At 31.6% G+C, this 21,691-nt stretch overlaps 3 protein-coding genes across 3 annotated transcripts in view; 1 reads left to right on the plus strand and 2 right to left on the minus strand.

Moving 5' to 3' along the window:
* Nucleotides 1-7,691, minus strand: part of LOC139097286 (uncharacterized) — a 68,928-nt gene extending 61,237 nt beyond the window's left edge. Inside the window, exon 1 of the mRNA XM_070649082.1 lies at nucleotides 7,629-7,691. The gene's annotated coding sequence lies outside the window, so the exon portion shown is untranslated. The remainder of the gene's footprint in view (nucleotides 1-7,628) is intronic.
* Nucleotides 1,836-2,429, plus strand: LOC139097322 (U1 small nuclear ribonucleoprotein 70 kDa-like). Its single transcript, XM_070649131.1, has one exon. It carries the CDS (start codon nucleotides 1,836-1,838, stop codon nucleotides 2,427-2,429), a length of 594 nt encoding a protein of 197 aa, XP_070505232.1.
* Nucleotides 7,692-19,876: 12,185 nt separating the features above from the next.
* LOC139097329 (peptide deformylase, mitochondrial-like) lies at nucleotides 19,877-20,742 on the minus strand. The gene is made up of 2 exons (XM_070649137.1): nucleotides 20,557-20,742; nucleotides 19,877-20,497 (listed from the first exon to the last, which is right to left on the minus strand). The coding sequence occupies exons 1-2, from the start codon at nucleotides 20,678-20,680 to the stop codon at nucleotides 19,914-19,916; spliced, it is 708 nt and encodes a 235-aa protein (XP_070505238.1). The 5' UTR covers nucleotides 20,681-20,742; the 3' UTR covers nucleotides 19,877-19,913.
* Nucleotides 20,743-21,691: the final 949 nt, after the last annotated feature.

Below are 21,691 nucleotides of genomic sequence, written 5' to 3' on the forward strand. Positions count from 1 at the left end.
CAACATTCAGGTGCCTTCACACTGGAATTTCCAACATTCAGGTGCCTTCACACTAGAGTTTTTGAGATTCAGGTGTCTTCACATTGAAATTTTCAACATTCAGGTGCCTTCACACTGGAATTTCCAACATTCAGGTGTCTTCACACTAGAGTTTTGAGATTCAGGTGCCTTCACACTAGAGTTTTGAGATTCAGTTGCCTTCACACTAGAATTTTGAGGTTCAGGTGTCTTCACACTAGAGTTTTTGACATTCAGGTGCCTTCACATTAAAGAAATCTTAAGTTTTTCTTGTGCCTTCCTCCACACGTGTCTTTTTACACATTTTCTTAATTTAAATGTTCCTTAATTATACTATAAATTTTCCAATGCTCATAATCTCCATATATCATCTCATATTCTCATATCCAACATCATCTCACAACACGACTTCCTTCAGTCTTAATATCTTCATAAACAAATTTTCCGAGAAGCAAAGAAAAAAACATCAGTTTTCCACCCCCGCACATGCACGTAACGTTAGTTTGTAAACAGAAAAAAAAAATCGCCAAATGCTCGCCATACGATTGAACGTAAAGAAGACTCGAATGCTAATTAAAAGCGAGAATGAAAATTTTCACATTAAATGGCGATGATTTTCATTTGTTCTGTTCGTTCGCTCGTAATTAAATGTCCGTACGTAACCGCATTTTTGGTGTCAAATCAATTACCCCAGTTCTTTGTGAGTCGTGATTTTTTTTATGGATCATCTTTTGTGTAATCTTCATGATGGGATATGCCTTTGGTATTTTTTGGGGTAAATTAATTGCCGTTTGAGTCATTTTTCATTTGATTTGGTCTGAATCTGTCAATAATATTTTGTTTCTGGTTGATTTTTAAGGAATTAGATGAATATTGGCAATATGTTTGACTATTTATGAAGGTCTTTGAGATTCAGGCGTCTTTACACTTGAGTTTGAAGTTCAGGTGCCTTCACAATTGAGTCTCTAAGGTTCAAATGTCTTCACAATTGAGTCTCTAAGGTTCAGGTGCCTTCACAATAGAGTCTCTAAGGTTCAGGTGCCTTCACACTAGAGTATCTTAGGTTCATGTGCCTTCACACTAGAGTCTCTAAGGTTCAGATGCCTTCACACTAGAGTCTCTAAGATTCAGGTGCCTTCACAATAGAGCTCTAAGGTTCAGGTGCCTTCACAATAGAGTCTCTAAGGTTCAGGTGCCTTCACAATAGAGTCTCTAAGGTTCAGGTGCCTTCACAATACAGCTCTGAGTTTCAGGTGTCTTCACAATAGAGCTCAAGGTTCAGGTGTCTTCACACAAATTCTGACAAAATCATCCTACAGATTCCTTATTTTTCTCAGTAAACCTCAATTTTCCTCAATTTCTGCGTTCAATAAATTAAAAACAAGGAACAACAATCGATTTCAAATGAATTGCTTCTGTTTTTTCTTCAATATTTTCCTCTTTATTTTAATTTACTATTTTTTTTTCAGTTCATCTCTCATGTCAAAGTGAATGAACGCAAACATCTGCGTTTTTCCTGCCTGATTCGACTGTGTTTTTCTCATAATCTTTTCCTTTCTAAAATTAACGTCACTCAATGTGGAAAATAAGCGAGTTGAAATGTGGAAAAACCAAGTAAAATGTTTCTGTGAGCGGATTTTTTGTTGTATTTACGATTTTGAGATCAGCGGGGTTGAGCAAAATAGAAAAATTTGTGAGTTGGAGAGCTGAAATGTTGGATATTTTGAGACGTAACTGAATGTCGACCCCTCCTGCTCACCATCAACATACTTTCCAGACGGACAAGAAGACGAACAAGAGACGGACAAGACGGACACATGACGGATAAGTCGGACATGACGGACAAGACGGACAAGAGACAGACGGACAAGGACGGACAAGACACAGACGGACAAGACAAGACGGACAAGACAAGACGGACAAGACAGAAGACGGACAAGACAGAAGACGGACAAGACAGAAGACGGACAAGACAGAAGACGGACAAGACAGAAGACGGACAAGACAGAAGACGGACAAGACAGAAGACGGACAAGACAGAAGACGGACAAGACAGAAGACGGACAAGACAGAAGACGGACAAGACAGAAGACGGACAAGACAGAAGACGGACAAGACAGAAGACGGACAAGACAGAAGACGGACAAGACAGAAGACGGACAAGACAGAAGACGGACAAGACAGAAGACGGACAAGACAGAAGACGGACAAGACAGAAGACGGACAAGACAGAAGACGGACAAGACAGAAGACGGACAAGACAGAAGACGGACAAGACAGAAGACGGACAAGACAGAAGACGGACAAGACAGAAGACGGACAAGACAGAAGACGGACAAGACAGAAGACGGACAAGACAGAAGACGGACAAGACAGACGGACAAAATGCTCACTTTAGAAAAATGCACTAAAAATGCTAAAATTTAATTTTAAAAAATTCTTCTTTATTCAGCATGAATTCATCTCCAAATATCCAAATGTAGTCACTCAAAGGTGCCAATTCCACTAATTGTTAGCAATCTCTTCGATTGAATCACTTCCTTTAACATATAATTTGTCAAAAGTGTGTGAATTTAATTGATTTAAATGTCCATTGAATGTTTTAGCATCAGTTCCAGATATTCCAATGTAGTCAATTGATGTTGAATTTTCGACAGTTTCACGTGCTGATATGATGTTCAATTCAATCAATTTTTGTGGCTTAATACGTTTACATATGTAGGCAAATTGATGTGGATGATTAAGTGCAATGTGATTAAAACTATCATCATGATCATCAGTTCCATAATGACAATGAAGACATTGATAGACACCTTCTGTATTATTTGATGTTCTTGAATGATCAATTGAGTAAAGTTGTTGACAAATTAAAGTCACAAATTCCTGACAATTTGTCTTATTTGATTCCATTTCCAAATGTTTACGGAAGTTGTCTTTATTGTAGAAAATTTCTTTGCATTTTGGTGCTAAAAGCATAAGAATTTTGAGGTTAGAATTGAGAATTTTTTGAGGTTATGTAATGTTAGGTACTTACTTTTACATCTATAAGGCATGACAAATTTTTCGCGATTCTTTTGTAAAATTGACATAGATTTAATTCTGTCAGATTTCAATAATTTCTGTACAGGTGACTTAAAAACATCACAATTGTCATAATTTGAATGATGTAGACGTTGATGGACATCAACATATCCTTTTTGACATGATCTAAACATACATTTATTGCATTGGAATCGATCAAATTTATGTGATAATTCAAGATGATTACAAAGATCCGTTGATTTATCAAAATTCATAAGACAATAACTGCAATAATTGTTGTTGGACTCATGACTTTTTGAATGCATCCGAAAGTCCTCAATATCAATTGTGAAGAAGTAACAAAGCTCATTCATGCATTTATAAGTTGAAAAAAGTGAAAAGTCATTGAGTAGAATGTCAATTGATGATTTTGTCTTGAATATTCCTGATGTGATGTTCTCATCAATCCATGGATATAGTTCCTTAATACATTCAAATTCAAAGTTCAAACTTGCATTTGCCATCAGTTCCTCAAGTGCTGTTGATGATTTTGATGACTTTTTCATCTGTTCCAATAAATTATGCTCATTTGACTTCCTTGATCTTGTCTTTCTAGTCGACTTGCTTGATTCATCATCAGCATGTACAGACACAACATCAACAAGCTTAAAAATGCTTGTCTTGTCAGCAGCACTTCCATTCGAAATCTTTTTAGTGATGATATCAAGGCACAAGGAATCGGATGACTTTTTATTGACTTTTGGTGATTCCACATATGCTGACAATGCACGCTTCCTTAATGTTCTTGTTGGCTTCTTTGTTGGAACTAATTCTGGTAATTTAAAGACTGGATCAATTGGAACTAGAAGTGAATCTGTTTCTGGTTCCACAATTGGAAGTGCTTCTTGCTTAATCTCAATTGGAGGTTCCATTGGAATAATTTGACTTGCTGTGTCCATTGAACTTGATTCCAATTCATCCAATTCATCAATAATGTCACATTCAACTTCCTCCTTAATATAGTCATCCTTAACATCATTAGAATGTCCATTAAGATGCACAAATTCATTATAAATTGAACATCCACAATCAAAATTCTCACAAATCATACAAAATCCTCTCAAGACATCACGCTGATCATTATGATAAAATGTCAAGTGCTGAACAATATGCTGACTTGAGAATGTCTTAAATCGACATCCACCAATGAAACATGAAAAGACTTTCTTTAAACTTGTTACACGAACATATCCAACATTAAGACATCGTCGATAATTTTCATTTCTTGGTGCTGTCTTCCTTGTCTTCCTTCTTGCTTCATTTTGTATCATTTGTGGATTTTGTATTAAATTGAAGCTTCTCTTACGTGGTCTTGGATCAAAATTCATCACATCCTCAACATCATAAAATGATTCATGTGATAACATTTCTGATGGATATCCTTGATTATTTCCAATTGACATTTGTGGATTGTATGAAAATGCTGACTGAATTTGAATATTGTTGTTGCTGCTGCTATGGCTGTTGTTCCTTTGTTCCTGATAATTATACATTTTGATGCTTTTTGATCAACTTTAAATTATGGAATGACTTACTGCTCTAAAATTAATCTCAATTTATACTCAAATCAGGTAGAATCTTCAATTCTCATGACAAACTGTTGCCACTCGAGCAGGTAAATTATTTAGTTTCGCAATGTCCATCAGCTATGCAATTGTAAATTACATAAACAAGCAGCCTTAAATGCAGACATGATTCATGTCATGTAAGTTCCAGGCTTTAAGTTCCATCATATCAGTCATGGGATTTTATATCCTAACTACATCTAAATAGCTTCTTATAGAATCTAACTTGAAGCTACAGCCACGCTAGTCTGGAACCGAATTTGTCCGACTCTAGGTCGACTTGACTCTGAATTGAGGTCCAATTTCATCAAATCTAGCCTAAAGTCAGAATCACATTAATCGAGTATATGCCGTGTATCCCTTCCTGATAATTGATCTAAAGATCCATCAAGTTGTGACCCTAAAAATCTACTTTGGAATGCCTTACATCTCCCATAATTCACATCTATAATCATTGGATAAAAATGGAAATTGAGACTTGAAAGTGTCTCCAAATGGAAGTTAACTTAAGTTCCGACTAAGAGCCTGTATGACTGTATTGCTGGTCACATCACAAAGCTCTTGACATTCTGCTTATTTTTGGTCATGATGTGGATTTCAAGGACATCCAATTTGGCAGATAGAGACAGTTATAGATGATGATTGAGGTAGGTCATGCCTTAATACTGATGTACATGCTAATCACTAAAGTAAATAAACAAATGAGATTAAAATTGACATGCTTTAATGATTTTGATTGTTTGTGTCTTTAAGACATAATGTGAATAGTTTTAAAATGTGCTGATTATGTCCATATGATGACTAATTATTAAGTTTGTGGGTAAAACCCAAAAGTAAGACATTTTAATGCTGATTATTTTAATCTTTATTTTTGTTCTGCTTCATTTAATTTAAACTTTTTATAATCAACTGACAAGGAACAAGCTACTCAGGAATTTATTGGACTTCCTTGAAATCTCTTACAATCCACAAAGTCTGATTCTGTTATCCAAAATACTAAGCATGTCCAAAAAGGCTTCATAATCAGCACATTTATCATGTTACACATTTAAGGTGTAATTAAATGCTTCTAACTATAGAAAGCTCCGCATGCCGAGTGAATTCGTTTGCGTGCCTGCATGTTGACATCCACTGAGCTATTAATGAACGACTCGAAGTGATTTTCTAACATTTAACATGAAACTGTGCCTTAAAAGAACTGGAAACTGACATGGAAGTCAATGGAATGATTTTTACTGAATCAACTCAATTACCGACGGCTTATGTATTGCTCTTGATGATGCCTGCATCAAGTATGTTGGAATCTACATTTAATGGATGTTATGGCCAATATTAAATCTGAAATATCTGCAAAGTAATCATTTCATGCTTAAAACAGCTGATTTATTGGATATGCTGAATTTTTATTTATTTTGACAATTTATTTAACAAAAAATATTTAATTGGGGTCAATTTGGGGTCAATTTGGGGTAAAATTATTAATTTTTAAGTGCTTTTAAAAGTTCATCAATTTTGGCCATCATGCGATTTTCGACAGCCTTAAGTTTTGTATCAATTGAGGATAAAAGCTTGTAACGAATCAAGTCAAGTTCCTTTTTAACTTCATCAATTTTTCTACCATTTTTACTTTCTGAATTTAACAATTGATCCTCAAAAAATTCCAATTTTTCATCAATTTTAGTGTCAATGTCCGTCTTAAGGTCAACTAATGTCTTTGACATTTGATTAAGACTAGAACCATGAGCAATTAAAGTGGAATTAAAGTCATTAATTAAAGTATTTTGGGATTTTTGCATTTCAATGACTTTGGGGCTAAGGGAAGTGACTTCATTACCTAATTGACTAATAGACTCAGACATGATTAATTGAGAAGCATTTAACTGATTTTGAGAAGACTTAATTTCACCCAAATTTGATCCTTGGTCAGTAATTAAAGACTTAATCTCACCCAAAATGGTTTTAAGCTCATTTTGTGAGACTTTAAGGTCATCAACTGGTCCACATTGTGGTGATTTTAGAACCTCAAATTTGTCTGTGATGTTATTTAATTCTTTTAAAACAGGAATTTGAGTTGTTTGGACTTGGGCTGAATTGAAGGATGTTTTAAGGTTTTGGACTTTGTTACTTATTGGACGAAATTTAAAGAATTTTGAATTTTGGAAGGATTTCTCGAAATTAGCATATTTGGCACTAAAAGCTACAGAATCTAAAGTTTTGGACTCACTTTCAAGGTTCTTAAGTTGAGTGCTGAGGAACAAGAAATAAGAATTTGCACATTTTGACTTGACAACTTTTATGGCTGATTGAACTTTCTCTTTAGAATTGTAAATAGACTGACCAACACAAGGAACTCTATAGAACCAAAAATAACTTAATTTATTCAAATTATCAAATGCATTTGGATCTATGTGAATTATATTAGGTTCATAAAATCCTACAACTTCTAAATTTGGATTATAATCAAATAAACCCTCTTCTATAATTTCAATTTTGTTGTCATACAAATAAATATAAACTAAATGAGGAAATGCTTTCAAATCGGACTGGAAGATTTCCTTTAGTTGACAATTATAAATCCAAATAAATTTAATATTTTTAAAGATTTTATCCAAACCTTTTGGAAATACTTCGATTATTTTATTGTCAGCACGAAAGCCAAGAACATCGTCGTTGCTATATGAACTATTTACGTGTGTTCCACTAATTCCGCTGATTTGTGCTGATTCTTCAGATATGATGTTTGGATCGTTGACATTGCAGCGATAGATGTCACCCAAAACATGGTAGTTATCAATTCCATATTCACATTCAATATTAGTCGACGACGATGATCCACAGAATGCTGCGAAGAGACACAAAGCAATGCTAGATGAGGAAATGACACAAAAAAAATAATTTTAATTATTTGACAATTTTTTAATTTAATTTTTTCAACTTACAAAATAATTTTCAACATTTTTTAACTTTTTTTAACTTTTTCACAAAATTGAAATGCACAAGAAATAATTTTTAGTTCCTTTAAAGTCAAAAGTTGGACAGAAAATGATGAAAAATTGAAATTTTAAAGTGAATTTTATTTGAAAAAAAATCTTAAAAAATTCTCAATGAATTAAATTTGCTCATTTGAGAATTTAAAATTGAAAAGAGATAGACACAAATATTTTAGATAAGAACTGACTATATTGGCACTGCTATGTATAATTATTATGTATTAAATGATTGTAGAATGAAGCACGCTATTGGTTAGGATTATCAATCCGGGAATTGACAACCTTTATATAATTAAATCACTGGTACGGTACAAAGGTACACCTGGTATGGCAATGTGGTTTATTTGTCCGGTACCAATGATATAGAGCGGTATATTGGTACAATGATATGTTTTTGGTACACCGGTGGTATGGAATAGAGTTGTCAATTATTTGAGTTTTTACTATTTGTACAAATAGCGAAACTGTAAGACATTCTAATACAGAGAAGTTCAGAAAAGGTTCGTTCAGCACTTGATGACGTTGCTTGAATGAATTTCAATGCAATAAAGTGCTCATCTAACTTCTCAATCCAATCTTTAGTTCCTTTAAATGTCTTATGTCTTAATATATGTTTAGGGTTTTCAATCCCGTATTCGGAACGATTTTTCAATTCCAAAATCCCGGTATTAAAGTTTCTGTATTCCGGCATTAAGAATTTCTTAGATTTTTAATTTTTTTATATTAATATTCAATATTTAAAATAGATTTTTTTGTCCAAAAAAATGTTCATTAAGGAATCGTAAACTTTATTCACACATTTTTCATTATCTTGTTGTACTTATACAAGACTGGTACAATATCGGAATTATATACCTTTTGATACCGGTATTGAAAATCCTAGTCGAGATTAACCCCAAATATAAAAGACTGGTATCTGTCTTTACATATGAATCAATATGGAATTGAAACTTATGAAAGACTGTTGTATCGGACCACCTTTACCACAACAGATGTATTACTATACTGACGACACCTTCGTTCTTACCCATTTCATTGGTTTTAGCATAAGTATTTTTAAGATTAGAAATTTTTGGATTTTTTTGAATTTGTTTGATTTCCCCTCAATTAATTTAATACATAATAATTATACATAGCAGTGCCAATATAGTCAGTTCTTATCTAAAATATTTGTGTCTATCTCTTTTCAATTTTAAATTCTCAAATGAGCAAATTTAATTCATTGAGAATTTTTTAAGATTTTTTTTTCAAATAAAATTCACTTTAAAATTTCAATTTTTCATCATTTTCTGTCCAACTTTTGACTTTAAAGGAACTAAAAATTATTTCTTGTGCATTTAAATTTTGTGAAAAAGTTAAAAAAAAAAGTTAAAAAAATGTTGAAAATAATTTTGTAAGTTGAAAAAATTAAATTAAAAAATTCTCAAATAATTAAAATTATTTTTTTTTGTGTCATTTCCTCGTCTAGCGTTGCTTTGTGTCTCATCGCAGCATTCGGTGGATCATCGACATCGACCAATATTGAGTGTGAATATGATAGCAGTATGATTTACTCTGTTGTGGGTCAAATCTATCGCTGCGAAGTCAACAACAATCTAAGCATTATATCTGAAGAATCAGCACAAATCAGCGGAGCCAGTGGAACACACGTGAATAGTTCATACAGCAATGATGATGTCCTTGGCTTTCGTGCTATCAATAAAACAATTGAAGTCTTCCCAAAAGGTTTGGATAAAATATTTAAAAATATTAAAGTGATTCATATTGAAAGATGTCAATTAAAGGAAATCCACCAGTCTGATTTAAAAGGATTTCCTAATTTAGTTTTTTTTATTTGAGTTACAACAAAATTGAAATTATAGAAGAGGGTTTGTTTGATTATAACCCAAATTTAGAAGTTGTAGGATTTTGGGAATCTAAAATAATTCACATAGATCCAAATGTATTTGATCATTTGAACAAATTAAGATATTTTTGGTTCTATTCAGATCTTGTTTTTCGACAAGATATTTTCGATTCAAAAGAGAAAGTTCAGTCAGCCATAAAAGTTGTCAAGTCAAATTGTACAAATTCTGACTTTTTGTCCCTCGACACTCAGCTTAAGAACCTTGAAATTGAGTCCAAAACTTTAGATTCTGAAGCTTTTAGTGCCAAATATGCTAATTTCGAGAAATCCTTCCAAAACTCAAAATTCTTGAAATTCCGTCCAATAAGTAACAAAGTCCAAAACCTTAAAAAAGCCTTCAATTCAGCCCAAGTTCAAAAAATCTTAATTCTTTATTCAAAAGAATTAAATAACATGACTGATAAATTTGTGGACCTAAAGTCATCACAATGTGGACTAAAAAATCCAGTTGATGACCTTAAAGGCTCACAAAATGTGCTTATAATTACTATGGGAGATATCAAGTCTTTAATTACTGATTCTCAAAATCAATTGAATGCTTCCCAATTAATCATGTCTGAGTCTATTAGTCAATTAGGTAATGAAGTCTCTTCCCTTAGCCCCAAAGTCATTGAGATCCAAAAATACCAAAATACTTTAATTAATGACTTTAATTCCACTTTAATTGCTCATGGTTCTAGTCTTAATCAAATATCAAAGACATTAGTTGACCTTAAGACGGACATTGACACTAAAATTGATGAAAAATTGGAATTTTTTGAGGATCAATTGTTAAATTCAGAAAGTAAAAATGGTAGAAAAATTGATGAAGTTAAAAAGGAACTTGACTTGATTCGTTACAAGCTTTTATCCTCAATTGATATAAAACTTAAGGCTGTCGAAAATCGCTTGATGGCTAAAATTGATGAACTTTTAAAAGCACTTAAAAATTAATAATTTTACCCCAAATTGACCCCAATTAAATATTTTTTGTTAAATAAATTGTCAAAATAAATAAAAATTCAGCATATCCAATAAATCAGCTGTTTTAAGCATGAAATGATTACTTTGCAGATATTTCAGATTTAATATTGGCCATAACATCCATTAAATATAATCCAAGTGCAGTTCTTCCACAGGTGTCAAAATCCATCATCAATTGTCAAGTAGATTCCAACATACTTGATGCAGGCATCATCAAGAGCAATACATAAGCCGTCGGTAATTGAGTTGATTCAGTAAAAATCATTCCATTGACTTCCATGTCAGTTTCCAGTTCTTCTAAGGCACAGTTTCATGTTAAATGTTAGAAAATCACTTTGGGTCGTTCATTAACAGCTCAGTGGATGTCAACATGAAGGTACGCAATCGAATTCAAGCGGCATGCGGAGCTTTCTATAGTTTGGAGCATTTACTTACGCCTTAAATGTGTAACATGATAAATGTGCTGATTATGAAGCCTTTTTGGACATGCTTAGTATTTTGGATAACAGAATCAGACTTTGTGGATGGTAAGAGATTTCAAGGAAGTCCAATAAATTCCTGAGTAGCTTGTTCCTTGTCAGTTGATTATAAAAAGTTTAAATTAAATGAAGCAGAACAAAAATAAAGATTAAAATAATCAGCCTTAAAATGTCTTACTTTTGGGTTTTACCCAAAAACTTAATAATTAGTCATCATATGGACATAATCAGCACATTTAAAAACTATTCACATTATGTCTTAAAGACACAAACAATCAAAATCATTAAAGCATGTCAATTTTAATCTCATTTGTTTATTTACTTTAGTGATTAGCATGTACATCAGTATTAAGGCATGACCTACCTCAATTCTCATCTATAACTGTCTCTATCTGCCAAATTGGCTGTCCTTGAAATCCACATCATGACCAAAAATAAGCAGAATGTCAAGAGCTTTGTGATGTGACCAGCAATACAGTCAGACAGGCTCTTAGTCGGAACTTGATTCCAGTAATTGAAATCCAATTTAGAGAGGGAGATGTAAGGCATTCCAAAGTAGATTTTTAGGGTCACAACTTGATGGATCTTAAGATCAATTATCAGGAAGGGATACACGGCATATACTCGATTAATGTGATTCTGACTCTAGGCTAGATTTGATGAAATTGGACCTCAATCCAGAGTCAAGTCGACCTAGAGTCGGACAAATTCGGTTCCAGACTAGTTTGGATGTAGCTTCAAGTTAGATTCCATAAGAAGCTATTTAGATGTAGTTAGGATATAAAATCCAATGACTGATATGATGGAACTTAAAGCCTGGAACTTACATGACCTGAATCATGCCTGCATTTAAGGCTGCTTGTTTATGTAATTTACAATTGCATAGCTGATGGACATTGCGAAACTAAATAATTTACCTGCTCGAGTGGCAACAGTTTGTCATGAGAATTGAAGATTCTACCTGATTTGAGTATAAATTGAGATTAATTTTAGAGCAGTAAGTCATTCCATAATTTAAAGTTGATCAAAAAGCATCAAAATGTATAATTATCAGGAACAAAGGAACAACAGCCATAGCAGCAGCAACAACAATATTCAAATTCAGTCAGCATTTTCATACAATCCACAAATGTCAATGGGAAATAATCAAGGATATCCATCAGAAATGTTATCACATGAATCATTTTATGATGTTGAGGATGTGATGAATTTTGATCCAAGACCACGTAAGAGAAGCTTCAATTTAATACAAAATCCACAAATGATACAAAATGAAGCAAGAAGGATGACAAGGAAGACAGCACCAAGAAATGAAAATTATCGACGATGTCTTAATGTTGGATATGTTCGTGTAACAAGTTTAAAGAAAGTCTTTTCATGTTTCATTGGTGGATGTCGATTTAAGACATTCTCAAGTCAACATATTGTACAGCACTTGACATTTTATCATAATGATCAGCGTGATGTCTTGAGAGGATTTTGTATGATTTGTGAGAATTTTGATTGTGGATGTTCAATTTATAATGAATTTGTGCATCTTAATGGACATTCTAATGATGTTAAGGATGACTATATTAAGGAGGAAGTTGAATGTGACATTATTGATGAATTGGATGAATTGGAATCAAGTTCAATGGACACAGCAAGTCAAATAATTCCAATGGAACCTCCAATTGAGATTAAGCAAGAAGCACCAGAAGCAGATTCACTTCTAGTTCCAATTGATCCAGTCTTTAAATTACCAGAATTAGTTCCAACAAAGAAGCCAACAAGAACATTAAGGAAGCGTGCATTGTCAGCATATGTGGAATCACCAAAAGTCAATAAAAAGTCATCCGATACCTTGTGCCTTGATATCATCACTAAAAAGATTTCAAATGGAAGTGCTGCTGACAAGACAAGCATTTTTAAGCTTGTTGATGTTGTGTCTGTACATGCTGATGATGAATCAAGCAAGTCGACTAGAAAGACAAGATCAAGGAAGTCAAATGAGGATAATTTATTGGAAGGGATGAAAAAGTCATCAACAGCACTTGAGGAACTGATGGCAAATGCAAGTTTGAACTTTGAATTTGAATGTATTAAGGAACTATATCCATGGATTGATGAGAACATCACATCAGGAATATTCAAGACAAAATCATCAATTGACATTCTACTCAATGACTTTTCACTTTTTTCAACTTATAAATGCATGAATGAGCTTTGTTACTTCTTCACAATTGATATTGAGGACTTTCGGATGCATTCAAAAAGTCATGAGTCCAACAACAATTATTGCAGTTATTGTCTTATGAATTTTGATAAATCAACGGATCTTTGTAATCATCTTGAATTATCACATAAATTTGATCGATTCCAATGCAATAAATGTATGTTTAGATCATGTCAAAAAGGATATGTTGATGTCCATCAACGTCTACATCATTCAAATTATGACAATTGTGATGTTTTTAAGTCACCTGTACAGAAATTATTGAAATCTGACAGAATTAAATCGATGTCAATTTTACAAAAGAATCGCGAAAAATTTGTCATGCCTTACAGATGTAAAAGTAAGTACCTAACATCACATAACCTCAAAAATTATCTCAATTCTAACCTCAAAATTCTTTTTTAGCACCAAAATGCAAAGAAATTTTCTACAATAAAGACAACTTCCGTAAACATTTGGAAATGGAATCAAATAAGACAAATTGTCAGGAATTTGTGACTTTAATTTGTCAACAACTTTACTCAATTGATCATTCAAGAACATCAAATAATACAGAAGGTGTCTATCAATGTCTTCATTGTCATTATGGAACTGATGATCATGATGATAGTTTTAATCACATTGCACTTAATCATCCACATCAATTTGCCTACATATGTAAACGTATTAAGCCACAAAAATTAATTGAATTGAACATCATATCAGCACGTGAAACTGTCGAGAATTCAACATCAATTGACTACATTGGAATATCTGGAACTGATGCTAAAACATTCAATGGACATTTAAATCAATTAAATTCACACACTTTTGACAAATTAAATCTTAAAGGAACTGATTCAATGGAAGAAATTGATAACAATTAGTGACATTGGCACCTTTGAGTGACCACATTTGGGATGGTTGGGGATGAATCAATGTTAAAAAAAATAATAATTTTTGAAAATTATATAAAAATGTTCTAATAAATTTAAAAAAAAGTTTACAAAATTTATAAAAATTGAAATTTAAAACTTTAAATTTTTTAAAATTTGAAAAATAATTTTAAATATTGTCAACAAAAATTTTGAATATAAAAATTTAATTAAAAATTCAAAATTAAATTTAAAATACAAAATTGAATTTAAAATTAAAAATTTAAATTAAATTTAAATCGTAGAAATTTGAAACTTCAAAGTGAAAATTTTCTAAAATTAATTATTGAAGTATAGTAAATTTTAATTGTTACAACAAAAATTGCTAAATCTAGAATTGTTAAAATTAAAAATTTATAAAATTTTAATAAAAATTAAGTTTTAAATTTTTTGAAAAACAAAAATTTATAATATAGTTTTAAATTGTTTTGAAAATTTAAATTTTTAAAGTTTTTTAAAAATATAAATTTTATTTTATTTTGAAAAATTTTTTTTTTTTTATTTTTAAAAATTTAAATTTATTTATTTTTTTTTTGAAAATTCAAATTTTTAAAAATTTTAAGTCAACAAAATTATTATTTATTTTTAAATTTTTTGAAATTTGCAACGTTTTTTAAAAAAAATAAATTTAAATTGAAGAAAAAATACAAAAATTTCATTTAAAATTCAAATTTTATTTCACTTTTTTTTAACAGCCAAAAAACAATTTTCTTTGGAAATTTTCCGACTACATAAACTTTTTTAAAATGTCATTTTTTTACATCAAAATTCATCACATTTAAGTACATAATTTCTTTTTTAATAAATGAGCTTTTCAAAATTGTTAAATTAATTAACTATTTTATATTTAATTTTGACTAGATTTGACTTTTCAGGCAGTATCTCAAAAATTTCGAGTTTATTTTATTTTGAAGTTTGTTTTAAATTAAATTTTATTTAAATTTTTGAAATCAAAATTTAAAAAGTTTTTATATCAAGTTTTAAGTTTTTAAATCAAAATTTAAATATTTTAAATCAAAGATTTAAATCTTTGAAATTAAAAATTTAATTTTTTTTTCTAAATTTAAATTTTTTTAAATTATTTAATTATCTTTAAAACTATAAAATTTCAATTATTTAAATAAATAATTTTTTTAAAATGTTTGAAAATTTTTGAAATTTTTAATTTTATAAATTTTTTTAAAATTTCACTTTAAAAAAATTTCTAAATTTTTAAACTTTTTTTAATAATTTTGATTTTTGGAACCTCAAATTTTAAATTTTTTAAACTCAAATTTCTTAAATTCCAATTTTTTTTAATTTTAATTTTTTTGAATTTTTCAACGTTTTAATTAAAAATTTAAATCTAATTTTCCAATACAACGTCATTAACTATTCAATAACTTTTAAAATACTTGTTGTTGCTGTTTTTCTTTTAAAACTTCTAATTTCCTAGCCTAAAATTTTCAATTTAATTTGACTTAGCCTATAATTGATTAGCATTTAATTGGCAATGTTTTAGTACACTTGGAATTTCATTGAAATTGATCAAATTTTAATACTTAATTTTCGAGTCCATTTGACATTTTGTGACTTAAATTGACAGTTCTATCCTAAATTCGAGTCTACTTCTGTTGTACCCCAGACAGACAGTAGGGATAGTCAGCTAAATTAGTGGGGGTATCCCTCTAACTTCTTTCCCCGTTCTTATCCCTTCTTATTCTCTCATTCCTTGTTTTTTTCATCTTTTTACCCATCATTACCCCTTTATTACCCCAACTTAGCACTTCATTCGCCCATGCTCGTTATCCGTTCCTTCCTTGCGCTCTTTTATCCGTTCCTTTTCCTCATTCCTTACCCCATTCTTTCTCCGTTCTTCCCCGTCGTTTCTCCCCGTTCCTTCCCTCTGTTCTTTCCTTGAGCTGTTTCTCCGTTCCTTCCACGTTTAACTGTTCCTTTTCCTCTTCGCACCTCTTCTTTCCCCATTCTTTTCCCCATGCTCATTACTCTTTCATACCCCTTTCCTTCCCCTAGTTTTTTTCCCATTCTTCCCTCGGTTCCTTCCCCAAGTACTTTCCCCAATTCCTTCCCCTCGTTCCTACATTTGTTCCATCCCTCCGTTCCTTCTATCCCTTAATAACCCATTTTTTCCTTGTTCCTTCTCCCCATTCATTCTCTACATTCCTTGCCCCGTTATACTCTCTTCATCTCCCCTCGTTCCTTCTCTCTTCTTTCCCCTCTTAAGTATACCACTGTTAAGTAATCCTAATAATGATGAGATAATCAAACTTTAATTTATCAGTTTTGTATCCTTATGCAGTATAGTATACATCAGTAAGCAGATAACCATCACTAAACAGCACTCCTTACTGCACTCATTATCCTGTTTTCCATTTTTTAATCCATTCCATGATCCAGTGGTTGGCAACCTTTTTGTATTTTACACGGTACACCTTAGTGGTAAGTTTTTACCAGAGTTGCAAAACAGGTGCCTGGGACAGGAAAAAAACTGTACAAATTTTTGATACTTTATATGGTTTTTACCAGAGTGTGGCTTTCTCAAAAACGACTGTTAATTTTTTTCAAAAAAAAAATATTTTTGTCGATAAAATTCAAATTTTTTTTGACCGTTTCTCATACTTTTCTTCGTAACGTATATTTTTATTTTAAAATCAAATGTCGAAGAATTCGAATTTTAGACGGCCACACTCTGGTTTTTACCTACAAAATTATATGGTTTTGCCTGTCACAGACACCTGTTTTGCAACTCTGGTTTATACCGAAACCGCACACGGCATACGGTTTGTGGCATTTCCATAAAAACAATTTGACGACACACTAGTGCACAGCAATAGAGTCAGATAGTCAGTAATAATCTAGAGTCAGTAATAATCTAGGCTACAAGTTTTGGAGCATGGTTCCAGTAAGTACCAGGGTACCGCGACACACAGGTTGCCCACCACTGATATAATGTACAATTCTCAATAACTTAACCCTTGCAATCCTTGACTAGAATGAATGTAACCACTAATCTGACATCATCACATATCCATCCCGACCGTCACAACCACGACCACATCAACACAGGTTGCGAACAACTGCGACAATCCCAAAACTGACCATTCAATTAGCCACAACATCAACATCAATAAGCCTTAAAAATTTCAAATTTTTACATCGTTCCTTAGCCAAATCCAAATACCGTCGACAAACTTTACCGCCAACAATCTCCAATAGCTTTAAATTTGGCAATCGACTTGACACAAAGTCCACTTCATAATCATATCGCATGATGAATCCTTCACGTTTCTCAATCACAAGCTCCTCAATTTGTGGATTCTCATAAAAAACTTCAACGTATATCCTCTCGACATTCTTAAGACGTAAAGTTTTAAGTGTTGGAATTCGTGGAAAATTAAGCAGTGACAAGTTACCAACCTCAATGGTCGTAAGCTGATCGTGCTGCTCAAAATATTCATTCCAAAGGTGTATTTGGTACGGACCAAATTGAGCACATGACACAGTCAATTGCTGTAAATTTGGAAACATTTTAATGACATGTGGATATTCAATTTGTAGCTTATGGACATTAGGTAGTGGCTTATAAATGTCCAGCCATGTGCTGATTGACTTTAGCTCCTCAAGGGCATTCAATTGACGTAAAATTTGTGAAAAGTTAAATCCTTCAATCCTGACAAGTTCAAGCTTTTTGATACTTTCAAGATGTAGACGCATAAAGTCATTAAATTGCTGTGATTCATCGATGAGGACGTCATTGAGTGATAAGGTCGTCAGGTTGAATTTCATCCTCGGTAAGTTGTCAGCCTCAAACATGTCATTGATGTTCCAGGCAATCCGTTCAAGTTTTAATGACTTTAAGTCATTTTGGAGGGTCAGGAAGTGACCAAGTTCCTCCGGGATGAATTCATGCTGACAAATTCGACGTCCAATTGTACATTCTAGATGCTTAACAGTTGATTCCTTTAGGACACGAAAGACTTGCGATCCAATATTCTCGAGATATAAAGTATCGAGTTTAAGCCTCGGCAGGTCACCGTCGACTGTCCAATCCTCACTTTTGACACTTTTACGACAAAATTTAATCATTTTTATGTTTGGACATGCCAAGAGGATGCGACGAACTGTCTCGATGTCATAGGAACCGCGCTTAAATGTCAGTTCCTTTACATTTATGCTTAAAATTTCACAAATTTTTATGGCAATTTCCTTACGAATTTCACTGATGAAAATTTTTGTGTATCGTCGATGACCAAATTTAAGTCCATTAATGATGAGACTTGATATGTCTGGATGGATGACTTTGACGGCATCGACCTTTGACTGACTTAGATGTAATGTTATGGGAATTTTATCGAGGAGCTTTTCAGTGTTGCTGATTAAATGATTAAATGTTGAACACACTTCGGTTAATGACAGGAGATCGTGGGATGTGAGGAACTGGAAGATTTCCAGGAGCATCTCTTTTGGAAGGAGATCCATGGCTGAATTTGACTTGTTTGATTTTTTTTTTTAATTTTTAGTTTTTTGCACAAAAAAATATTTTAAAAGAAAAACAAAAACATGTCTGAAGGGTGCGCAGTTGGGGGATATTAGAGGGGATATTTGGGGGATATTGTGGATTTATGGACAATAACCGTTTTTTGCATCTTTTAAAAAGAAATTTGAATTTTAATAAATATTAAGCTTAATTTAAATAAATTAATTTGCATTTTTAAAAAAACTTTGAAATTAAAAACTAAAAATAAAAAATTCAAAAAAAATTCAAAAAAAAATTAAAAAAAAATAAAAAAAATTTGAAAAAATCTTAAAAAATTTAAAAAAAACTTATAAACTTATTTTAAAAATGCAAATACTTTGTATGGGATTTTATTTTTTTTAAACTTTTTGAGAAACTTAAATTCAAATAAAGTTAAAAAAATTTAAGTTTAAAATTTGGAACTAAAAAAGCTTTTCAAAAGCTTAAAATTTTTGAAAACTTTTTATTATTTTAAAAACCGACGAAATTTAAGTTTAAAAAAATTTTAAAATGAAAAAAAAATTAATAAAATTTGGAAAACTTAAAAAAATCAAAAAATTTAAAAAATTTAAAAATTTAAAAAAATTTAATAAACTTTGAAAAAGCTTTAAAAATTCATAAAAGATTAAAAAAGATTTAAAAAAACTAAAAAAATTTAGAAAAAATTTAAAGAAATTTAGCAAACGTAAAAAAGTATAAAAAACTAAGGAATTAAAAAATTTGAAACAATTAAAAAAAATTTAAAAGCTTTTAAAGAATTTTAAAAAATCCAGAAAAATTTAAAAAAACCTAAAAAAAATTTAGAAAAATTTAAAGAAGTTTTAGAAGTTAAATCTAACTTTAAAAAAGTGTAAAAATTTAAATAAAATTTTAAAAAGTAAAAACAAAGCTTAATAAAATTTTAATTTTTTTTAAATTCAAAATAATCTAAAATAGATAGAAATAAATAAAAAAAGTTTAAAAAATTAAAAAAAGAATTTTTAAATTTTTAAAAAGCTTAAAATTAAAAAAACTAATAATTTTAAACATATCTAAAAATACCAAAAAAAAATTTAAAGAATTTTCCAAATTTTAAAAAAATTTTTAAACAATTTAAAAAAGTTAAAAAAAAAAACTAAAAATAAAAAATAAAAAAATTTTTGAAAAGTCATAAAAAACCTGAAAATTTTCAAAAATCTAAAAAGTTCAAAAAAATCATTTAAAATAATAAAAATTAATTATTTATATTTTAAAAACAAATTTATTTAAATTTCTAATTCAACATTTCTAATCCCAAATCTTTTTTGGATAAAAAGGAATTTCAATTTTTCCCGCCTTCCTATTAACAGCCTCCCAATTCGTACACCTTAGTGTCTTCCTGTCCATCAAGTCCGTAAACAAAATTCCATTCAAATGATCATTTTCATGCTGAATAATCCTCGCATTCCATCCACTAAACTGTCCCGTCTGCTTAACACCTTTCTCATTAAATGACGTGACTTCAATTGAATAAGGTCGTGGAACATCAGCAGCATATCCAGTCACAGATCCACATGATTCCTCAAAAATCACTTTACGATGATCCAAAACCTTAATGTCTGGATTAATAAACACAGTCAATGGCATCAATGACATTTCCTTAGACTTTTGTATCTCTGGCTTAAATGCCTTCATATTGTCCTTATCAAAGCATGCCAAAATAATTCTCAAATTAATTCCAATTTGTGGTGCCGCAATACCAACTAATCCATAATTTTGTCTAACTTGTTCCAGTCGATTGAGTAAAAATGTAATTTCTTTGGATGTTATAAGGTCCTCTGGAACTGGATCCGATACCGTACGAAGAATTGGATCGCCGACTTGAATTAAATCTTTAAAAAAATATTGAATTTTAATTAAAATTATTTAAAAATTAAGGCAAAATACTCACGAACATAAGGCGGAACATATTTGTCAACCTTAACGAAGCTCTTGATTGATTTAAGGAACGACGCATGTCGATGACTTGATTGATGACTTTTAAGTGAATTAATTAGTAATTTTCCTAAATTCATTTCTTAATTTTTGAATTATGAAAGACTATGAAGAAGTATAAACAAAACAAGTCAGCTGTACGAAAAGTGATGCGAAAATCATCAAAATATGATGCAAAAATCTCAATAAGGGGGAGATCAACTCTCAAGAAAATTCAATTTTACCTGTTTGAATAGAATCTGCCACAATTGTGCCATTACACACAGGATACCCATCACAACTAGTGTGTCTCATGGAAATGCTTGATTTTACTGAATGCGACTCGAAGCTAGATTTCAAATTGACTTAGTTAGTCATTATAAGACAATCAGAGTTTTGATATGTGAGATCTAGACGAAAAAGAGTCTGAATCAAGTCGGAACCTTGTCGGAACCTAGTCGGAATCAAGTCTTAACTGACTCTAAATCAAGTCGGAACCTATTCGGAACCTAGTCGGAATCTAGTCGGAACCTATTCGGAACCTAGTCGGAACCTAGTCGGAACCTTGTCGTAACCTAGTCTTAACTGACTCTTAATCAAGTCGGAATCTAGTCGGAACCTTGTCGGAACCTAGTCGGAACCAAATCGGAACCAAGTCTTAACTGACTCTAAATCAGGTCGGAATCTAGTCGGAACCTTGTCGGAATTTAGTCGGAACCTTGTCGGAACCTAGTCGTAACCTAGTCTTAACTGACTCTTAACCTAGTCGGAACCTTGTCGGAACCTAGTCGGAACCAAATCGGAACCTTGTCGGAATTTAGTCAGAACCGAATCCTTACCGACTCAAAATCAAATCGGATCCCAGTCGGAACTTAGTCGGAACCTTGTCGGAACCTTGTCGGAACCTAGTCGGAACCAAATCCTTACCGACTCAAAGCCAAGTCGGATCCTAGTCGGAACTTAGTCGGAACCTTGTCGGAATCTAGTCGGAACCAAGTCTTAATCAACTCAAAACTTAGTCGGAACCGACTCAGAACTAAGTGGGAATCCCTCTGGGATGTAGCTTGAATTAACAGTATTAACCGCAAAATGTTGAGGATGGTACAACGATG

The sequence above is a fragment of the Chironomus tepperi genome, unplaced genomic scaffold, assembly GCF_022539635.2.
Source record: "Chironomus tepperi strain 1889 unplaced genomic scaffold, CSIRO-AGI_Ctep_v1 contig_419, whole genome shotgun sequence".
Lineage (NCBI taxonomy): Eukaryota > Metazoa > Arthropoda > Insecta > Diptera > Chironomidae > Chironomus > Chironomus tepperi.

What these genes read in the sequence shown, in the direction of transcription:
- LOC139097322 (XM_070649131.1), top strand. Translation starts at nt 1,836, where the DNA reads ATGACGGATAAGTCGGACATGACGGACAAGACGGACAAGAGACAGACG.
- LOC139097329 (XM_070649137.1), bottom strand. Translation starts at nt 20,680, where the DNA reads ATGAATTTAGGAAAATTACTAATTAATTCACTTAAAAGTCATCAATCA. An exon ending in ATATGTTCCGCCTTATGTTC is followed by an intron (nt 20,498 to 20,556) that starts GTGAGTATTTTG and finishes ATTTTTTTAAAG; the next exon opens with ATTTAATTCAAGTCGGCGAT.